This window comes from Meriones unguiculatus, chromosome 10, assembly GCF_030254825.1.
Source record: "Meriones unguiculatus strain TT.TT164.6M chromosome 10, Bangor_MerUng_6.1, whole genome shotgun sequence".
NCBI classification, from domain to species: domain Eukaryota; kingdom Metazoa; phylum Chordata; class Mammalia; order Rodentia; family Muridae; genus Meriones; species Meriones unguiculatus.
Window position 1 is genome coordinate 34,880,545 of NC_083358.1, and position 16,904 is coordinate 34,897,448.

Genomic DNA, 16,904 nt, shown 5'->3' on the forward strand with positions numbered 1-16,904 from the left:
GCCATAATATTATTTTGTTGCTACTTCATAACTGTAATTTTGCTAATGTTGTAAATTGTAATGTAAATATCTGATATGCAGGATGTATTTCCATTGTTACAAACTGACCCAAACGGGTCACAACACACTAATTGAGAAGCAGAAACACTCTATAACCTTAAGAAACCAGATGTGAAAGTCAAACATGGCGATACATGACTATAATCCAAATACCTGGAACAGCAAAGGTAGGAAGGAGAACTGATGGAAGATCAAGGCCAGCTTGATCTATTTTGTAATTCCTGGGCTAGCCAGGGATACTTAGTAAAATCCTATCACAAAAACATAATAATAGTAATAATAATAATAAATAAGAGTGAATGAGAGAAAAAAGAGAGGGAGGAAGGGGAGAGAGAGGGACAGGAGGGGATAGAGAGGAAAGAAGAAAATGATGATGACGATGATTGGGTACAGGCTAGACTTGACTATCTACATTGACAAAGGATATGGTCATTATTCTTGACTCTTATGCTTCCGGTGACCTTTTTCAGCGAACTGCTACTATTTCTGGGTGTAAAGACACAACCTCAGCTGTCATGGTTCACTGCCTGCGCCAGAAGACAGAGGGCGAGCTCTTGAAAATCACACAAAGACTGGCACAGGTATGCTCATTCTATTTGCCACTAGTCCTGTGTTCTTGGCCCAAACTTTATTTTGTTGTCCTTTCCCTGGATAAACTCTAAGGAGACAGTTTCTCAGTTCTCAGGAAGAGTGTCAATCTCCTGACTCCAACTGGAGATTTCATTTTCTGTTATGAAGCATCTTAAATGTCAAAAAGTAGTCCAATTATATATTCCAAAATGAGGAATTACATAGAAATCTTTCAAACTTGTCAAATCTTGCTTTTTGAATTTTCTTCACACACGAAATTTATTAAATAAGAATTCTATATTTCTGAAAAAAAATAACTACTATCCTGAATTTCAGGGATATTCAATTTGGAGTTGTTGGGGGTTTTTTGTTTTGTTTTGTTTTTTGAGAAAAGTGTCACGTTATATATTGGTTGCTATAAAATTAAATCATAATACAGTAGTAGCCAAGTTTTCCAGAATTTATGATATATTGTTTCAATTATGGTCCTAGGATAGCCAATTTCCCTATGCATTTATCTCTCATCCACTAATTCATTCATTAGTTCTTCTAAAAATCCTATTCATTCATATCTTTTCATCAATTTAGTAGAAATATATCCATAATTTACTTATTATATTTTCAGTATGTCCATCATTTATGAATAATCAGATAAATGCATATCATTCATTCCTTCACCCATCCAAACAATGATCCATTCTTCACTAAACTACAAAAAAGTTTTTGTCTGTTTGTCAATATATACATACAACTCACAAATTATACTTTTTATTTTTGAGATGATAATGTAAACACATTTCTTCCTTTCCTCCCTTCAAACCCTTTTATATATTTATAGTTGTATATAGCAGTATTTGTATATATAGTAGTTGAATATAGTAACACAGTCTAGGAATTTAGGACCAGAATCTTCTAGTAACTATAAAGTTCAGGAGCATAAGGCTCATGACATGGCTGGATCCACATGTTGCAAAAACATTCCATCTCGACCTCTAGTCAATAGTTTCTCATTTTTCTTTCTTACCTTTATCCTGAATATTTTCATTACATGTAAATGGTTGAACTCAGGAAGTGAGAATAAATAAGAGGGACAGGTCCTGCCCTGGCATAGGCAACAAATATGTCCTCCAGACCCCCTGCAGGGGCCCTGACTCTGGGTGGACCTGTCCCCTTGATGCTGCTTCCTGTCCCCATCCTGCTCCTCCCAGTTCTTAGACTCAAGAACCCCATATAAGAATCAGGTGGGTGAAACTGATACCCCAGGGCACAGCTCAAAGGGTGATCCTTTACAGGGAAGGTTCTCAAGACATCCCTGCCTTTGTTTTCATAGAATCCTTTTGCCCGAGATTTCAATGGAGACCAGAGAAAGAACAGAAACTTTTTCTGTATTACTGGTGTTGCATCTTAACAGCATTAAACTCTAGTTAGCTATGAATGAAGGGTTTTCCCAACACTCCAAGGAAAGTCACTTGCCAGCTAAAATAGGCAAATGGTGCAGAGGTAGTGCTAACTGACTCCCAGCACAGTGCTTTCAGTTAGCAACTTTATGCCCACATCCCATCTCTCCCTTCTTCTCACTACGGAGACAGCGCAGTGGAAGAAGGCTGCACTGAACCACCACAGTCAGGAAGCTGGGAGAGCTGGCTGAGAGTCCCAGTTGTCTTCAGAGCACAGGGCTTAGAGCTGTGCAGAGAGTGGCCTAAGACATTCAGTTCTGAAGACATCATCACCCTCCTCACATGACCCAGGGAACTCACAGATAGTGCCTAACCCCTCCTCCCCCGTTTCCTGCCACCTCCCAGAACTGGCCTGTGTCTGCTATCATTCGCTATGCTGCATCTACAGTCTTGTCCCAGGCTCCTTTCTGGAGACCTAGACATTCCCTTAAGATCCAAATGAGATTCTCTCAGTCAGGTTTTACTGTGTGGCAAGAGCTGATTTTCAGCTGGGAGAAAACACTGAGACACGGCTCTGTGCATCCCTAGACTTGCAGCAGGAGATTCTTGAAGTGGAGGCAATGAGGAAGAAACAGGCATGTGGAAGTCACCGAGGGGGAGGGTAGTTTCAGCTAAGAAAGCTGGATGATGATTCAACATGAGGTAGATGATCAGTGAGCTCTGACCCTGTTTTTATTTCATTTGTTTTTAGACAGGGTCCTACTATGTGGCCAAACATTTCTGATCCTCCTACTTCAGCCTCCCAAATGTCAGTGCTAGAGGTATAAGCCATAACACCAAGATCACTGTAGAAATGCACTGTACAGCCAGGGGGCAGGGAGGTCCAAGGAGAGCCTATGGGGGCTTCACACTGTGGCAGTCGGTGCTGTAGGTCATAGCACGGACTGAGCAGTGGGGTGATGAGGTATGTCTGGAGGGCAGATACTTTTGAAGGAATTTCTGACTGGACTTATTGACATTCCAGTTGTGAGGCCCAAAATAAACAGAAGAGGGAAAGATGCCTCTGGCGTCTATGACTCAAAAGGGCAAAGCATGTGGTCTCAGAGCACAGCTCTCAGTATTCCTGGGGAGCAGGGGCACTTACTGAGGGTCTCATGGTTGCTGATGCCAGAGTCCTTCTTAGACTCCCAGCTGCCAGTTGATTCCAGCCCTTACTGTCTGTCTTCTGAAAATTTTCTGTCTCTACGTTCCCTTCCAGCTCTCATTTTTCCTTGAGAATATAAGATGTGCCATGTTATTCCCCTTCTTTTTTTTCCATCTATTTATTTATTTATTTATTTATTTATTTATTTATTTATTTAATCTCTTTGCAGTCTGATCCTAGCTTTCTCCTCTCCTCCCAGTCCCATCATCATGCACTCCTTCCCCCACCTCCTCCTTTCCTACTTCGTAGAAAAGGCAAGGACCCCAAGGGGTACCAACCCACCCTGGCACCTCAAGTCTCAGCAAGACTAAGTGCATCCTCTCCCACTGGGGTCTGACAAGGTTATCTTTCTTCTTAAAAGCCTGACTTGACTTTGTTTAAAAGGATAATCCCCTTGCCTGCATTGATACTGTATCCACAAAAACAGCCCTGAGTGCCAGAAGGGTGCCACAAATATTTCAGTTCTACTTTCCTTTCTGTTACTGTGATTGAAACACTCAGACCTAAAGTAGTTGGGGGTTTATTTGTCTTACACCTCTAGGCCACAGTCCATCATTAAGGGAAGACAGGAAATCATGAAGGTCTGTTCAGCCAAGAAAATAAGTACAGCTGAATTCATGGAGGAGAGCTGCCCGCTGGCTCATGCCAGGTTCATGCCTGGCTAGCTTTCTTAGCTAGCTTGGGACTCGATCCCAGGGAATGGTGCTGCCCACAGTAGGCAAACAGAATATTCTCCCACAGAATGCTTACAAGCCAATGATCTAGACGATTCCCTAATTGAAACTCCCTTCTCAAGTGACCCAAGGCTGTTAAAGCTATATGTGTGTGTGTGTGTGTGTGTGTGTGTGTGTGTGTGTGTAATCCTAACAAATGCCTGCCCACTTCTACATTTATTACCTCACTGTTCATAATACCAAAGAAATAGAGTCACATGTCTGTCTATCAAAGAATGCATAATGTATCATGCATATACAATGGCATTTTAATCAACTGTAAAGAAATGTGCCATGCATTATATGTAAAAAATAGTTCCACTCTGTGACCCTCTATTTAGTAGTCTTCCTGAGAAGTCCCCCAGGCCAGGCATCTGTGGCTTTCCTGGGATTAGCCCTGTACACAAACTCCTCTGTCACTTCCCACTGCTTAGAAAGGTCCACTCTTTTCTTCAGTTGTCTGTAGTGTTCTTGCGAAGACACCACTCCACATATTATAAAGACCAGCTTCATGTTTCCAGCATGTCATCTTCCTTCAAATAGGCACCTCCTCTTGCCAGCTTTTAGAGCATTCTCCCTTCATGACTCAGCTTTTCCAAGGTGGCAGTAATGGTGCCCATGTGGCATTTTCTATTATCCCATTGGAGCAGGATTTGGTGCTTGCTATGGTATTTTATTTCTCTAAATAGGAACAAGGTCTCAGTTTAGGCACCTCAAGTGATAAGTTCAATACTTCTCAAAGCCAACCATATATCCCAAAGCACTCAAGTATAGATATGGACAGACATGCAATCAGCCCTAATTGATAAATGAGAATTTTCATCTCCCTGATTCTCTACCACCACTGCCTTGCCACAGCTGATGCCTACCTCACAGCTCTGAAATTAAAGACTCCTAGACTAAGCCATTGTGTTTGGAATGCTGCCACAGCTACAAGGGTCTTTTTGTTGGGCAATCTCTCTGACCAGCAAAGAATAGATATGGCTGAAATGTATGGTAGGATATTCCTAAGTACTGTATTTCTGTTTTCCTTAGGACAATGTCTCCCTGTTTGTAGTGATGGATGGAGTGGTGCTGCCAAAGGCACCTGAAGAGATCCTGGCTGAGAAGAGCTTCAACATGGTCCCCTACATCGTGGGCATCAACAAGCAAGAGTTTGGCTGGATCATTCCAAAGGTGAGAATGTCCAGACCTCTTAGATGCACTCCACACAGGCTCAACCAGCATCTTCCCTGCTCTGATTAAGGGTTATCTACCCAGATGACTACAGTTCAATGGAGCTTAAAACTTGCCAAGTAAATGTGTTTGAGAGTCCCTGATGAAAAAGGCCTTTGAAGTGCCAGTTTACATCTGGGGCAGAGGAGGGATTAATAAGTGGAAGCTTTCTAAAGTAACTACTCAAGAGGGGTTCAAGGCTAAATAGAGAATTCTCTGTAGAGAATATATAATGGCAGAGAAACACTTAAAGAAATGCTCAATGTCCTGTCCTTAGTCATCAGGGAGATGCAAATCAAAATAATTCTGAGATTTCACCTTACACCCATCAGAATGGCTAAGATCAAAAACTCAAGTGACAATACATTCTGGACAATACATGCTGGAGAGGATGTGGAGAAAGGGGAACCCTCCTCCATTGCTAGTGGGAATGTGAACTTGTACAACCACTTTGAAAATCAGTCTGATGCTTTCTCAGACAATTAAGAATAGCGCTTCCTCAAGATCCAGCTATAGTACTCCCAGGCATATATCCAAAAGATGCTCAAGTACACAACAAGGAATTTTGTTCAATCATGTTTGTAGCAGCTTTATTTGTAAAAACCAGAACCTGGAAACACTCCAGATGTCCCTCAATGGAGGAATGAATACAGAAATTGGGGTACATTTACACAGTGGAATACTACTCAGCAATTAAAAACAAGGGAATCATGAAATTTGCAGGCAAATGGTGTGATCTAGGAAAGATCATCCTGAGTGAGGTATCCCAGAAGCAGAAAGACTCACACGGCATATACTCACTTATAAGTGGGTACTAGACCTATGGATAGAATAAACAGACTAAAATCTGTACACCTAAAGAAGCTAAGCAAGAAGGAGGTCCCTAGGTAAGACGATTAGCCCTCACTCAAAAAGACAAATGGGATGGACATTGGAAGAAGGAGAAAACAGAAAACAGGACTGGAACCTACCACAGAGGGCCTCTGAAAGACTCTGCCCAGCAGTGTATCAAAGCAGATGCTGAGACTCTTAGTCAAACTTTTGGGGGTAGTCAAAGAGCCAGCCACTGAGTTCATGTCAGAGACAGTCCCTGTTCCCATTACTAGGGAACCCATTTGTATACTGAGCTGCCGTGGATTGCATCTGAGCAGGGATTCTAGGTTATATCCATGAATGGTCCTTGGTTGGAGTATCAATCTCAGAAAAGACCCCCCCCCCCGTCCAGATATTTTGGTTCTGTTGCTCTCCTTGTGGAGTTCCTGTCCTCTCCAGGGCTTACTATCTCCCCCTTCTTTCATAAGATTCCCTGCACTCTGCCCAAAGTTTGGCTAAAAGTATTTGGTTCTTCCTAATTTACTGTGATTCACAAATATGTTACCGTTTGTTTAACAGATGTTGGGTCTCCTGTCTGAAGCCAGAATGAATGAGAAAATGGCCAGTTCCCTCTTGTGGAAGTACCACTCTGACCTTGTAAGAGTCTAGGAAATCATGGGAATTGGTTGGGGAATGTCAGTGGCTTGCTTTAATCACAGGCAAATTCAATGGCTGTAAAAAATAGTGATGACTAGGGTCCACCTCTCACTTTTTACTCTCCCCACTTTGCACCCCAGGGTAAAATCACACATTTGTTGTTCACCAATCAAAAATCCCCATGGGTCCAGGACAAGATGCCAGGAGAAAGATTTATTTGGAGAGCTTTATACTCAGAAAAGACTGATTCTGTGACCAACAGAGACCATCAGGTTTATACATTGGAGGCCTCAGATCACATCGTTAGGAGGCATATCAAATAGAAGGGCACTACGGCAGTTACTAACTGTAGGTCTCCTGCTTTTCTGATGCTCGGTTTCTGTTATCAGATCACTGAACAGAGGGTAGTCTGGGCTCTGCTAATCTAAAACAAAACATTTACTGACCAGCAAATCTCATGAGCCATGTCTTTTTTCATTCCATTACCTAGGTATAGCTTATTCTAAAGTTATTTGCTAGGGTACAAAAGGTACCTACAGAACAGGGGAAGATACCGAACATTTACTTCTCATATTTCCTTTAGAAACAGCTAGAGATAGCATTCACTAGACAACAGTTTCCAAGCTGTCAGGTGTTACCAGGCAAAGGGATCTTTTCTACCACAGCCAAAGGGAAAACACAAATTTCAGACATCTAACCTCCAAACTTAATGACACACAGCAAGTGGATCTAGAAAATCTTCTCTGGTATAGCAGGCTGGCTTGATACAAGACCCAAGTGGTTCATGAGTCATGAAGTCTTCTTGGCCTTCTGACAAAGCCTCATTGATTGCCAGGTGGGAGTAGTCACTTTCTGATCCATTTTAGAACATCTCTGAGAGTATGATTCCAGCTATCATTGAGAAGTATGCAGGAAGAACAGATGACCCTGTCAAAAAGAGAGACCTTCTGCTGGATTTGTTAGCTGATGTATTTTTTGGTATCCCGTCTGTACTCATGTCCCGTGGCATCAGAGGTGAGTCTTTCATGTTGAGTGGGAGAACATGGACTTAATAACAAGTCTCTGACTTGCCCATTTCTCAGCACAAGCATATATATACTTGCTACATCTACATACACTACACTACACTACAAAACACACACACACACATACACGCGCACACACACACCAGTTGATAGAGTACTTGGATAGAAGGCAGGATGCATTGATTCAATCCTGAGTATCATGTAAGTCAGACCTAATGGTACACGTTTGTAATTCTAACACTTGAAAGAAGACTAGATCTTCCTTGGCTACATAGGAAGTCCAACGAAAGTCTGGGTTACATGAAATACTTTCTTACAGAAAAAAAAAAAAAAAGGAATAAAACTTCAGGGTCAGGAATAGGATTGGGGGGGTGGGGAGGGTACCAGATGAGAAAGTCCAAAATGAGAGAGTAGACAGAATATGGGGGAAGAAGTGTAAAGATCTTCAGTTTCTTTGTCATGCCTTTTTCTGTTTTGGTGTACAGTGGTTAGAGGAGGTGAGAACCAGGCTTGTCTGTCACCGATTTAGGCTTGCGCCTGCGTGTGCTCTATTCCAGCAAATGTTCTGTGAGGGCTCGGAAACAGTTACATTCTGTTGGGGTTACGCTGTGCGCTGTTCTTTACAGTTCCATCATGTTCCCTGGCCTAAAACCTTTGCTCGAGTTCAGTGTTCCGCTATGAATTCTCTGTCCATATGACCTAATCGTTGCTGAAAGTGGGATGCTGAAGTCTACCACTGCTTTGGTATTATAATCTCTCTTTCCCCCATATACCTTAATATTTGTTAGATACGTTTATGTACTTTGCATTAAATCTGTTTTACCCTTGTTATACTCCATTGGTGAACTGACTTCTCACCAATATATAATTTGTTTATTTTTTTCTTTTATATTTTTTTTTTTACTTAAACTCAATTTGTGAGGAAACTGTAACTATCTCTTTTCTCCTTTGGCTCTTCTTTGTGCATGATATCTCAGTTTCCTCCAAGTGCAATCTATGTATGTCTTAAAAGACTGGGGAAGATTATTGTAAAACTATATAAACTTAGGTCTTTTAAAAGCCCATTCAGTCACTGCATGCCCCTTTGTTGGAGAAGTCACATTGAAGGGAATTGGTGATAGGCAAAAACTTATTAACACCAGTCACTTCAGTTATTTTCTGCTGGTTTTGAATAGTCTTCTACCTCACTCTCTTGGGCTCTTCTAGATGATTTGATGGTTTTCTGTATCTACGTACTTGAGTCCTTTCTTTTTATTGTGTGCTTTGCTAAAAGAAAAAACAACAACAAAAAACAAACAGAGAAACATCGTGGCTACCATGAGGCTTACCAAAAATGATGCCCTATACCCATAGAACCTACTTCAAGTTGATGACAATATAATATGATTTCATTTAACAACTGTACAATTTTACCTAGTTTTTACATGACCCATTGTACTGTGTAGTACAAAATCCGCTACATATTAAGATTAGGGTTCCATGGTGTCTTGAATATGGCTTCCTAAGTGTACATCACCGACTTCCATGTTATCCGTTAGTGTCTGTAGCTTTCGGTTTAAAGGACTCTGGCAAATCCTCACAAGGCCGCTGCAGTGCTCTGACAATTCCCCTCTCGGCCACTCTTCTGTGGACATCTAAACCCCACTATAGCCACTGGATTGTGACTGACTCCCCAGTCTAGGGGCTCAAGCAAGGGAGTGGTAGCCATGAAGGAGCAAGTGGCTCCCGTGATCCACACAGCAGAAAAAAGGGGTCTTCTTCTTGGGCTTGAACAGGCATCTTTGCTGGTTAGAGAAGATAATAGAGGACATGGGCAAGTTTGACTTCCCTTAGGAAGCCCCTGTTTCGCCTCAGGGAGCCCCTGTTTCTCCTCCACTGTACTATCGTAAGTCCCTAACACTCCCAGGTAAAGCGAGAAACAAGATAAGGAGCGTGAGTGAAGTATGTCCCACAAGTTTTGCGTTTTTCTGCCTTGTGCATATGTCTATGTGTTTGAATTTAAATCCCCTCATATTCCAATGAACAACCTGGATTTGTGTCGTCCTTTATTGCGTGGTTGAGGAAAACACTGGGGATGCTCACGATCAGCATGAGGAGGTGCCAATCTTCCGAGAATGAGCAGGTACCGGGTCTATTCACTGAACACATCCAGGCACTCACTGCCTGCATTGCACCCATTCATTTTGCATTCCTTAAACACCTGGCTCAGGCCCCAGGCACACCTCAACCAGCTGCGCAACCCAAGCAGGCCACTGGGCTTTCCAAAAGCTGCTTCTGTCCTGTACTAGTAACCAACAGTTTCCCGCGGGGATGGACACCTCAGCGCCACCCAGGTGTGTAACGTGAACCGTGCACAAACCCGTGTCTTCTCAGATGCCGGAGTTCCTACCTACATGTATGAGTTTGCATATTACCCAAGCTTCGTACTTGGCAACAGACCAAAGACGGTGCTGGGAGATCATGGGGATGAACTCTTCTCTGTATTTGGAGCGCCATTTCTAAAAGGTATTGTCTCTGCCGGGTGTGATCTGGGAGTCAGAAGGACTGGGTTCTAGTCCTGGTTTCAGCAAGTTTCTCCTGGCACTCTGTAGCAGAACTGAGCTATATTAGGTAGTCCCCAACCTTTCTCCTGTCCTAAAACACATAAAGATGGCTCGTGTGTCCCAGCCATGGTCATTCTCAGAATCATGACCTATGGCATTAGTAAGAGAGGGTGAGCCACCCCCAAGGCTCGGATCTAGTACTAGATTATGGCAATTTATTTTCCCATAAAACTTTGAATTGTTACATGATCAATCTATCTATATTCCTAAAAATTATGTAACTTAGTTATAATATATATTTATATTCCCTTTTAGTGAAAATACATTTCTTTCTCCCCTCCCTCAACTCCTTCCAATTCCTCCCCACCTATCCTCACATTCTGTCTCTCAGTAGAAAACAAATAGGCTTGTAAAATAAATATAACAAAACAAAAACTTACACATTGAGGAAAAAAAACAAACAAACAGAAGGAAAAGAGCCCAGGAAAAGGCTTAAGAAACAGACACCCACTCATTCACACCCTCAGGAATACCATTAAAGCACTAAACTAGAAGCCATAATATTTATGCAAGTGACCTGTAGGGTAAAGGAAAAAGAAATATGTATATACAAATAACTTTAAATTATATTGAAAATCAGACAGTGTTTTCTAAACAAAGGAAGAGCCCTGAAATGAGGTTATAAGACAAGGAACCTCCGAAGATGCCATTGAGTATGTGTTTTGTTGGTTGTTTACTGCCAGGCTTGCAGCTGACCCTTAAGACTAGTTTACCCAGTGAGACTCCTTTGGAGGAAACGAAATTTTCATTTGCAAGTAGAGGGGTTTGCAATCAATTGGAGATGGCTTCTGGGTTAGGGATGGGACATGTGTCTACTTCTTTCAGCGCTAGGATTCCATCTGGTGCAGGTCTAGGTGAGAGCCGCCTCAGTCTCCATGAATTCGTAGGAGTTTTGATCATGTTGATTTAGAGGGCCTTGTTTCCTTGGTGTCCTCTACCCCTTCCAGCTCTTACACTCCTTCTACTTCCCCTTCGGTGGTGTTCCCTAAATCCTAAGAAGAGGAATTTGACGGAGACAACCCACTTAAGGCTGAGCATTCCGGAACACTCTCCGCTGGGTTTCTGACTTTGCTCTCATCTTCTGCAGGAGGAAGCATCTTTGACGGTAGCTGTGCAAGGCACTGATGTAGGAGGATAGCAGAATGCCATTAGGAGTTAGTTTGTTGCTACATTTTTAATTATTTTATTTATTTATTAATGGTTTTACTGCAGTAGTATTTGTCTTTTCCTAGGACCTTGGGCTATCTAGTCTCTGGTTCTTGGTCATTCAAGCAGTATTAGGTATGGGTTCCTTCTCTATTGATGGTTACCTCCACAAGCTTTGTGCCATCTTGAAGGCAAGGCATCACTGAAGATCAAAGGATGTGTGGCTGGCTTGGTGTGTACATTGCTCCTTTGGGAGTGTGCAGAGTACATTCCTGTACCAAAGACACTAGTATGTCGGGGTGAAGGCTCTATGTAGGTCCCTGCTCAACTTCTCCATGTTCAATGAGTTCTGTAGGTATTGTCTTCAGCAGTGGGGCCTCATCAATCTGTGGAGAGCAATCTATGGGAAGCTTCATTTAATGACCAGAGATGGCCAGTTGGGGTTCTGTCTCCCCGCTTACTTTTCAGCAATTTCATTTAGGTTGACTTCATATGTGTATATATTTTAGGAAGCTGCGACTGTATTAGGTTTCCATTCTACCCCTCAAATGGCCCTTGATTTAACTGTCTCTCCCCATATTCCCTTCCTCATTCCCCTCTTGCCTCCCTCTCTTTACTGGATCCTCCCATTCCAGCCCCACCTTACCCTCATCCTTCTGTAACTATCTAGTCTATTTCCCCTTCCTGGGGAGGTTGGCTGACATCTTCCCAAGGACTCTACGATATACTTAATAACATGATATTTAATTTTTTTTGATATTTAATTTTTAATGTGTGTTTGCATGCCTGTGCATGCATGAGATCAGAGAACTTGAGGAAAAAGTTCCTTATTGTCTACTATGAGTCCCAGTAGCACAACTCAGATTCTGATATTTGGTGGCAAGTGCCTTTACCCGCTAAACTGTCTCTCCAGCCCAATAATGTGCTATTTTTTTAAAGCCTTTCACAGATGTCTTTAGTGCCTTAACTCTCAGCATTTGCATAAGCTCATGACCCCACCTCCCGGATCCTTATGGGCATTTCCCGTCTGGACTACTCCTTAATCCTTTGTAGTTCTGTAGTCTATTGATAATAATACTGTGTGAGAGTGATTGAAAAAGGGCCCAGAGCAATTCTCCAAAACAAACAGACACTCTGGAATATGACATTTTGACCCCAAGGATGGAGAGGAAGGCAGATGAACCCAGACAACAGAGGCAGCTGGCTCATGGTACACACACATTCCCACAGCTGGGTCACAGATCAGTCTCTCGCCCGTACCCTGGAATGTGCACAGCAATTGCCAGCATCTTCCAACAATGGAACATTTGACTAAGTGGCTGAGGACTGGGCACCTCATTCTGTCTTTCTAACAAGTTCTCAGATGAAGCTAAATCTGTTTCACACTTCCAACAGCAAAACTTTGTTTCCCCTTTCCCCACAGAGGGCGCCTCAGAGGAGGAGACCAACCTCAGCAAGATGGTGATGAAATTCTGGGCCAACTTTGCTCGAAATGGGTGAGGCTGGTGGCAAATATGGAAAGGGTGGACAGGGTGTAGTCAGGCATTCCTTTTGGGAAGGATGACTTCTCAAGTCTTGGTGATGAAAGCTGGGACCATTTTGTGTGATGATAGTGCTCTACAATGAGAATTTTCTAGAACCGGATGGCCTGCCCCAAAAGATGTGAGCTCTCTTTCTATGGAGGTTGTCAGCTTCTCAACTGAGATAAGCCAGGGATCCTTTCAAACCTCAGAGGGATAGAGGACTTGAGAGATTCCATTTGATTCTGTTCCCAGGAACCCTAATGGCGAAGGGCTGCCCCATTGGCCAGAGTATGACCAGAAGGAAGGATATCTGCAGATTGGTGCCACCACCCAGCAAGCTCAGAGACTGAAAGGGGAGGAAGTGGCTTTCTGGAATGAGCTCCTGGCTAAGAAGCCACCTCAGGCAGAACACACTGAACAGGCATGAATGGGAAGTTCTGCCAGTCACAGGACCAGGAGCCAAGTGGGGCTATTCAACAAAAGATGCTTATTCACCAAAGATGAATCTTACAGAAGAAATCACACAATTGTATATTGGGGCATGGACAGGGGCCAAGGAGGGGGAATATTTCTATATCAATTTGGAAAATAAATTTTCTTTCAGAAATCAAATCAGGAGTTGGGTCTTGAGATGAAGATGAATGCATCATCTTGAAGAGAGGGGTAGAGAGATAAAGAGAGACACTGACATAGAACGATACCCTTTCAGGGGAAGGTTTGGGGAATAGTTCCTGGAATCTGAAGGGAAATGTCTGATTGGAAGAGAGGTGGGATATGATTATTACCTCATGATTCACCTCCAAGTAGACAACATTGTCACACTGCGGCTCTAATGGCCACTTGTGGGTGAGGGTGGGAGTGTAAAACCCCTGAGAATTACAAACACACAGTGGAGTTTACACCCATCAAGACTCCTCCATGGACTCTGCTGGGTGTTCATGAGTAAGAATGACAGCAGATAGCAAGGCTGGACAAAGCTTGTTCCTAAGGGTCCAGGCACACAACACTACACAAACTCTTTTACATGAAGAAAAAACAACAACAACAAAAACCTGCAACCTCTGCAAAAAGATCAGGGAAGCCTGTCTTCTCATATTTCTCGTGAAGACCCACTGAGGCCCCAGAAACAGAACTGCGATATTTTACGTCCCTAAGTGGACTGCAGGGCACAGTCCTGGTAAATGTGTTGGAGATATTTCAGAACTGGGGAGAAGCAGGATTTCTGAAAAGACCCCAATTCCAAGACCGGGGCCACAAGGTGTCAATAAGATTGGGATTAGACCAGAGCTACAGACACTGCTCCCAGAATCTGCCACTGAGCCAGCAGAATACCAGGTACCATCTACCAGGAGTGAAAGTATGGAGAAAGACTGTCTGTGAGGGGCAAGCGAGCAGGCTGGAAGAACGCATGGAAAAAAATAGGACAGAGATGGGAGAGAATAATTTATAGTAATGTACAATTTTTTTAATTCATGTAATTGATATGCTGCTGCTTGAAAATACAATGTCTAATATCTAAAGATGTGAATATTGTATACCAAGAGCAATCAGTAAAAAAAAAAAAAACTATTTGCATTGTTGGGCATTTGTTTTAAAGGGGGTTTAAATAGTAATTCGGTGTTGGAGATAAAATGAAATTGTCATTCTCAAGGCAAGCTAACAAGGTGAATAGAGCAAGAAATAAATGAACATTCATGAAAGTAATGAGTTGAATTCACCTTATGAATAATTTTGCTAAATAAAAAAAAAGTCTAAAACGCATTATTTAGCCAAGATCTTGAGACTGATTTAAAAGCCAAAACCCAATTATGTGCTGAGTAATATGGCGTCTGACGCCACTTTCTGACCTCTAACCACTGGTGGCTTTTAAGCCTCACCGGTCGCCTTCCTCTCTGGCTCCTTATCTGGAGAAGCTGATTAGAAAGCCTGGATACTTCCTCCCTTGGTGCCAGGGTAAGATCTGAGCCTCAGAAGCTCACCCTGGCCCCACCCCAAACACATAAAAGTTCTAAGCCAGTGGCCTTTCCTTCCTGACTGAAAGCTTTATTCTGTTTGCCACACTTAGGCCAAGACCTCCACTCTGCATGCTGGAAGACTGTGCAGTTTCTTTGAGGGGGGGTAGTATCTGCTCCCAGTGTGGACACGCTGGAAAAGACAAAGAGATAGGTCAAAGGTAGGAGACACGTATACCAAACAGATCCTGAAAGAACAGGTGGTAGCTATTGAATTATCAGGTTATCAGATACTGTAAGGCAACGGAGACATTATAGAATATAGTAGGGTCCATTCAACAAGACATGGCAGTCCTTAATGTGTGCATACATAGCCATAGTGTCACACAGGCTTTGCAGGGCATCTTTGCTGCCCCCATTCCTCTCTCTCTATCTCTGTCTCTCTCTATCTCTCTGGCTCTGGCTCTCTCTCTCTCTCTCTCTCTCTCACACACACACACACACACACACACACATCAGTCTCAAGACAAATTTGAGTGCTGTTGTGATTTGGGGAAAATACTCAGGAGGTCATAGAGGGGAGAGACCCAACAGAGCAGGGGCCAGCCATGGCAGGTATGGGGCAGCAGGGTTCTAATGGAAGAATGAGGCAGCCCGCGGGGATCAATGGGAGGAGGTATAAAGTGGTCAGCAGAGGAGAGGAAGGCGTGTTATATATGGACCCTCTCTCACCTACACTGTGGCCCTAGAAAGAGGACTGAGACACAGAAGGAGAAGCAGAGCAGCCCATGTGGACAGCTGCTGTGTGTCTGCTGTTCACAGCTCCAGGAATTCTGAATATTCTCTTTCTCACAAGTGTCTTACTAGGTGCCCAGCTTTAAATTACACTTGCCATCCAATTTTCTGTTTTCTTGCTTATTTTAAGATTTTTCTACCAGGTAGAAGTTGAAGAATTGCTTTGGGGTTTTCCCATATTTCGTTCCAGCTGCCTGAAACCTTCCTAGATGAGACCCAGACATCTATATGTTTAGCTTTCAGGTATCCTGATCCAGCTTCTTACTGACAATCACTGTCTGAACAGAGTAGTATACATACTACCTAAGTTTCTAAAAGTTCTCAGAATTCCTTGGCTTTGAAGGTATATTTTAATGAACAACTTTAAGAATGATGCCTTCATCTTTCAATGTGATTTAAGGCATCCACACTTTCAGGAGACTCGGTGCATCCAAGACCAGGCCCTCTCTCAATCACTCCTAAGTCTTGCAAAGGCCTCCTCTCTTCACCAAGCAGCAATTTGTATTTTCCATCGTGGTAGAAATATATTTTATTTATTTGTTTCTCAGAAAGCTCCTCACACCCACAACCAGTTCTGTGACTTCAATTAGAAACAACGCCACCAACTCTCATTGGCCTGAGTATTTCCCAGTGTCCAGCAGAGGGCGGCACAGGAACAAAGGAACATGTTTTTCTTCAAGGCAACCAGGAAACTGCTGCTGCGCCTAAGATGATGCAGCCCGGGCAAGACTAGAAGCCTTAACACAAAAATACATTAGAAACTAACCCCTGTTCCCCAGTACGTGTTTGTGATCTCAGCACTTAGGAAGTCGAGGCAGGAGAATCCGACATTCAAGGCCATCCTTAGTTATGCAAGAAGTTCAAAGCCAGCCATGCATGAAACTCTGTCTCAAAACAAAACAAACATTAGAAACCAGTATCAAATGGGTTGCCCATTTTCTCTGGAACATCTGCGAAGATACGATTCACAAGTGTATCAGAGACTGAAGCCCACAAGTTTTTCATCACTGATTTTATTTTACTGTGGGAGGACATATATCATGGCAAATGTTCAAAGAATGATAGGTGGGTGAAAAGGCAGGTGGATGATTATAGCTGGAGACTGTGGAGAGATGGAGTTGGTTTAACTTAGAAACATTCCTCCTAAACATGCTAAAAAGTCATGAGTTCTCTGACTGCGGAGGTAGATGGCAGCAGGCCAGGCCACTTGACAGGAACATGGAAAAGTAAC

At 42.9% G+C, this 16,904-nt stretch overlaps 1 protein-coding gene across 4 annotated transcripts in view; it reads left to right on the forward strand.

Moving 5' to 3' along the window:
* The window catches only part of LOC110565285 (carboxylesterase 1C-like), a 35,186-nt gene extending 21,648 nt beyond the window's left edge, over positions 1 to 13,538 (forward strand). For 2 of the 4 annotated variants that reach the window (XM_060392218.1, XM_060392219.1), the window contains exons 7-13: positions 531 to 641; positions 4,980 to 5,120; positions 6,552 to 6,629; positions 7,496 to 7,643; positions 10,028 to 10,159; positions 12,827 to 12,899; positions 13,179 to 13,538. In XM_060392218.1, the coding sequence (XP_060248201.1) occupies positions 531 to 641; positions 4,980 to 5,120; positions 6,552 to 6,629; positions 7,496 to 7,643; positions 10,028 to 10,159; positions 12,827 to 12,899; positions 13,179 to 13,353 (858 nt within the window). In that variant the 3' untranslated portion in view covers positions 13,354 to 13,538. The remainder of the gene's footprint in view (positions 1 to 530; positions 642 to 4,979; positions 5,121 to 6,551; positions 6,630 to 7,495; positions 7,644 to 10,027; positions 10,160 to 12,826; positions 12,900 to 13,178) is intronic. The other 2 variants (XM_060392220.1, XM_060392221.1) reach the window with 1 other exon arrangement.
* Positions 13,539 to 16,904: the final 3,366 nt, after the last annotated feature.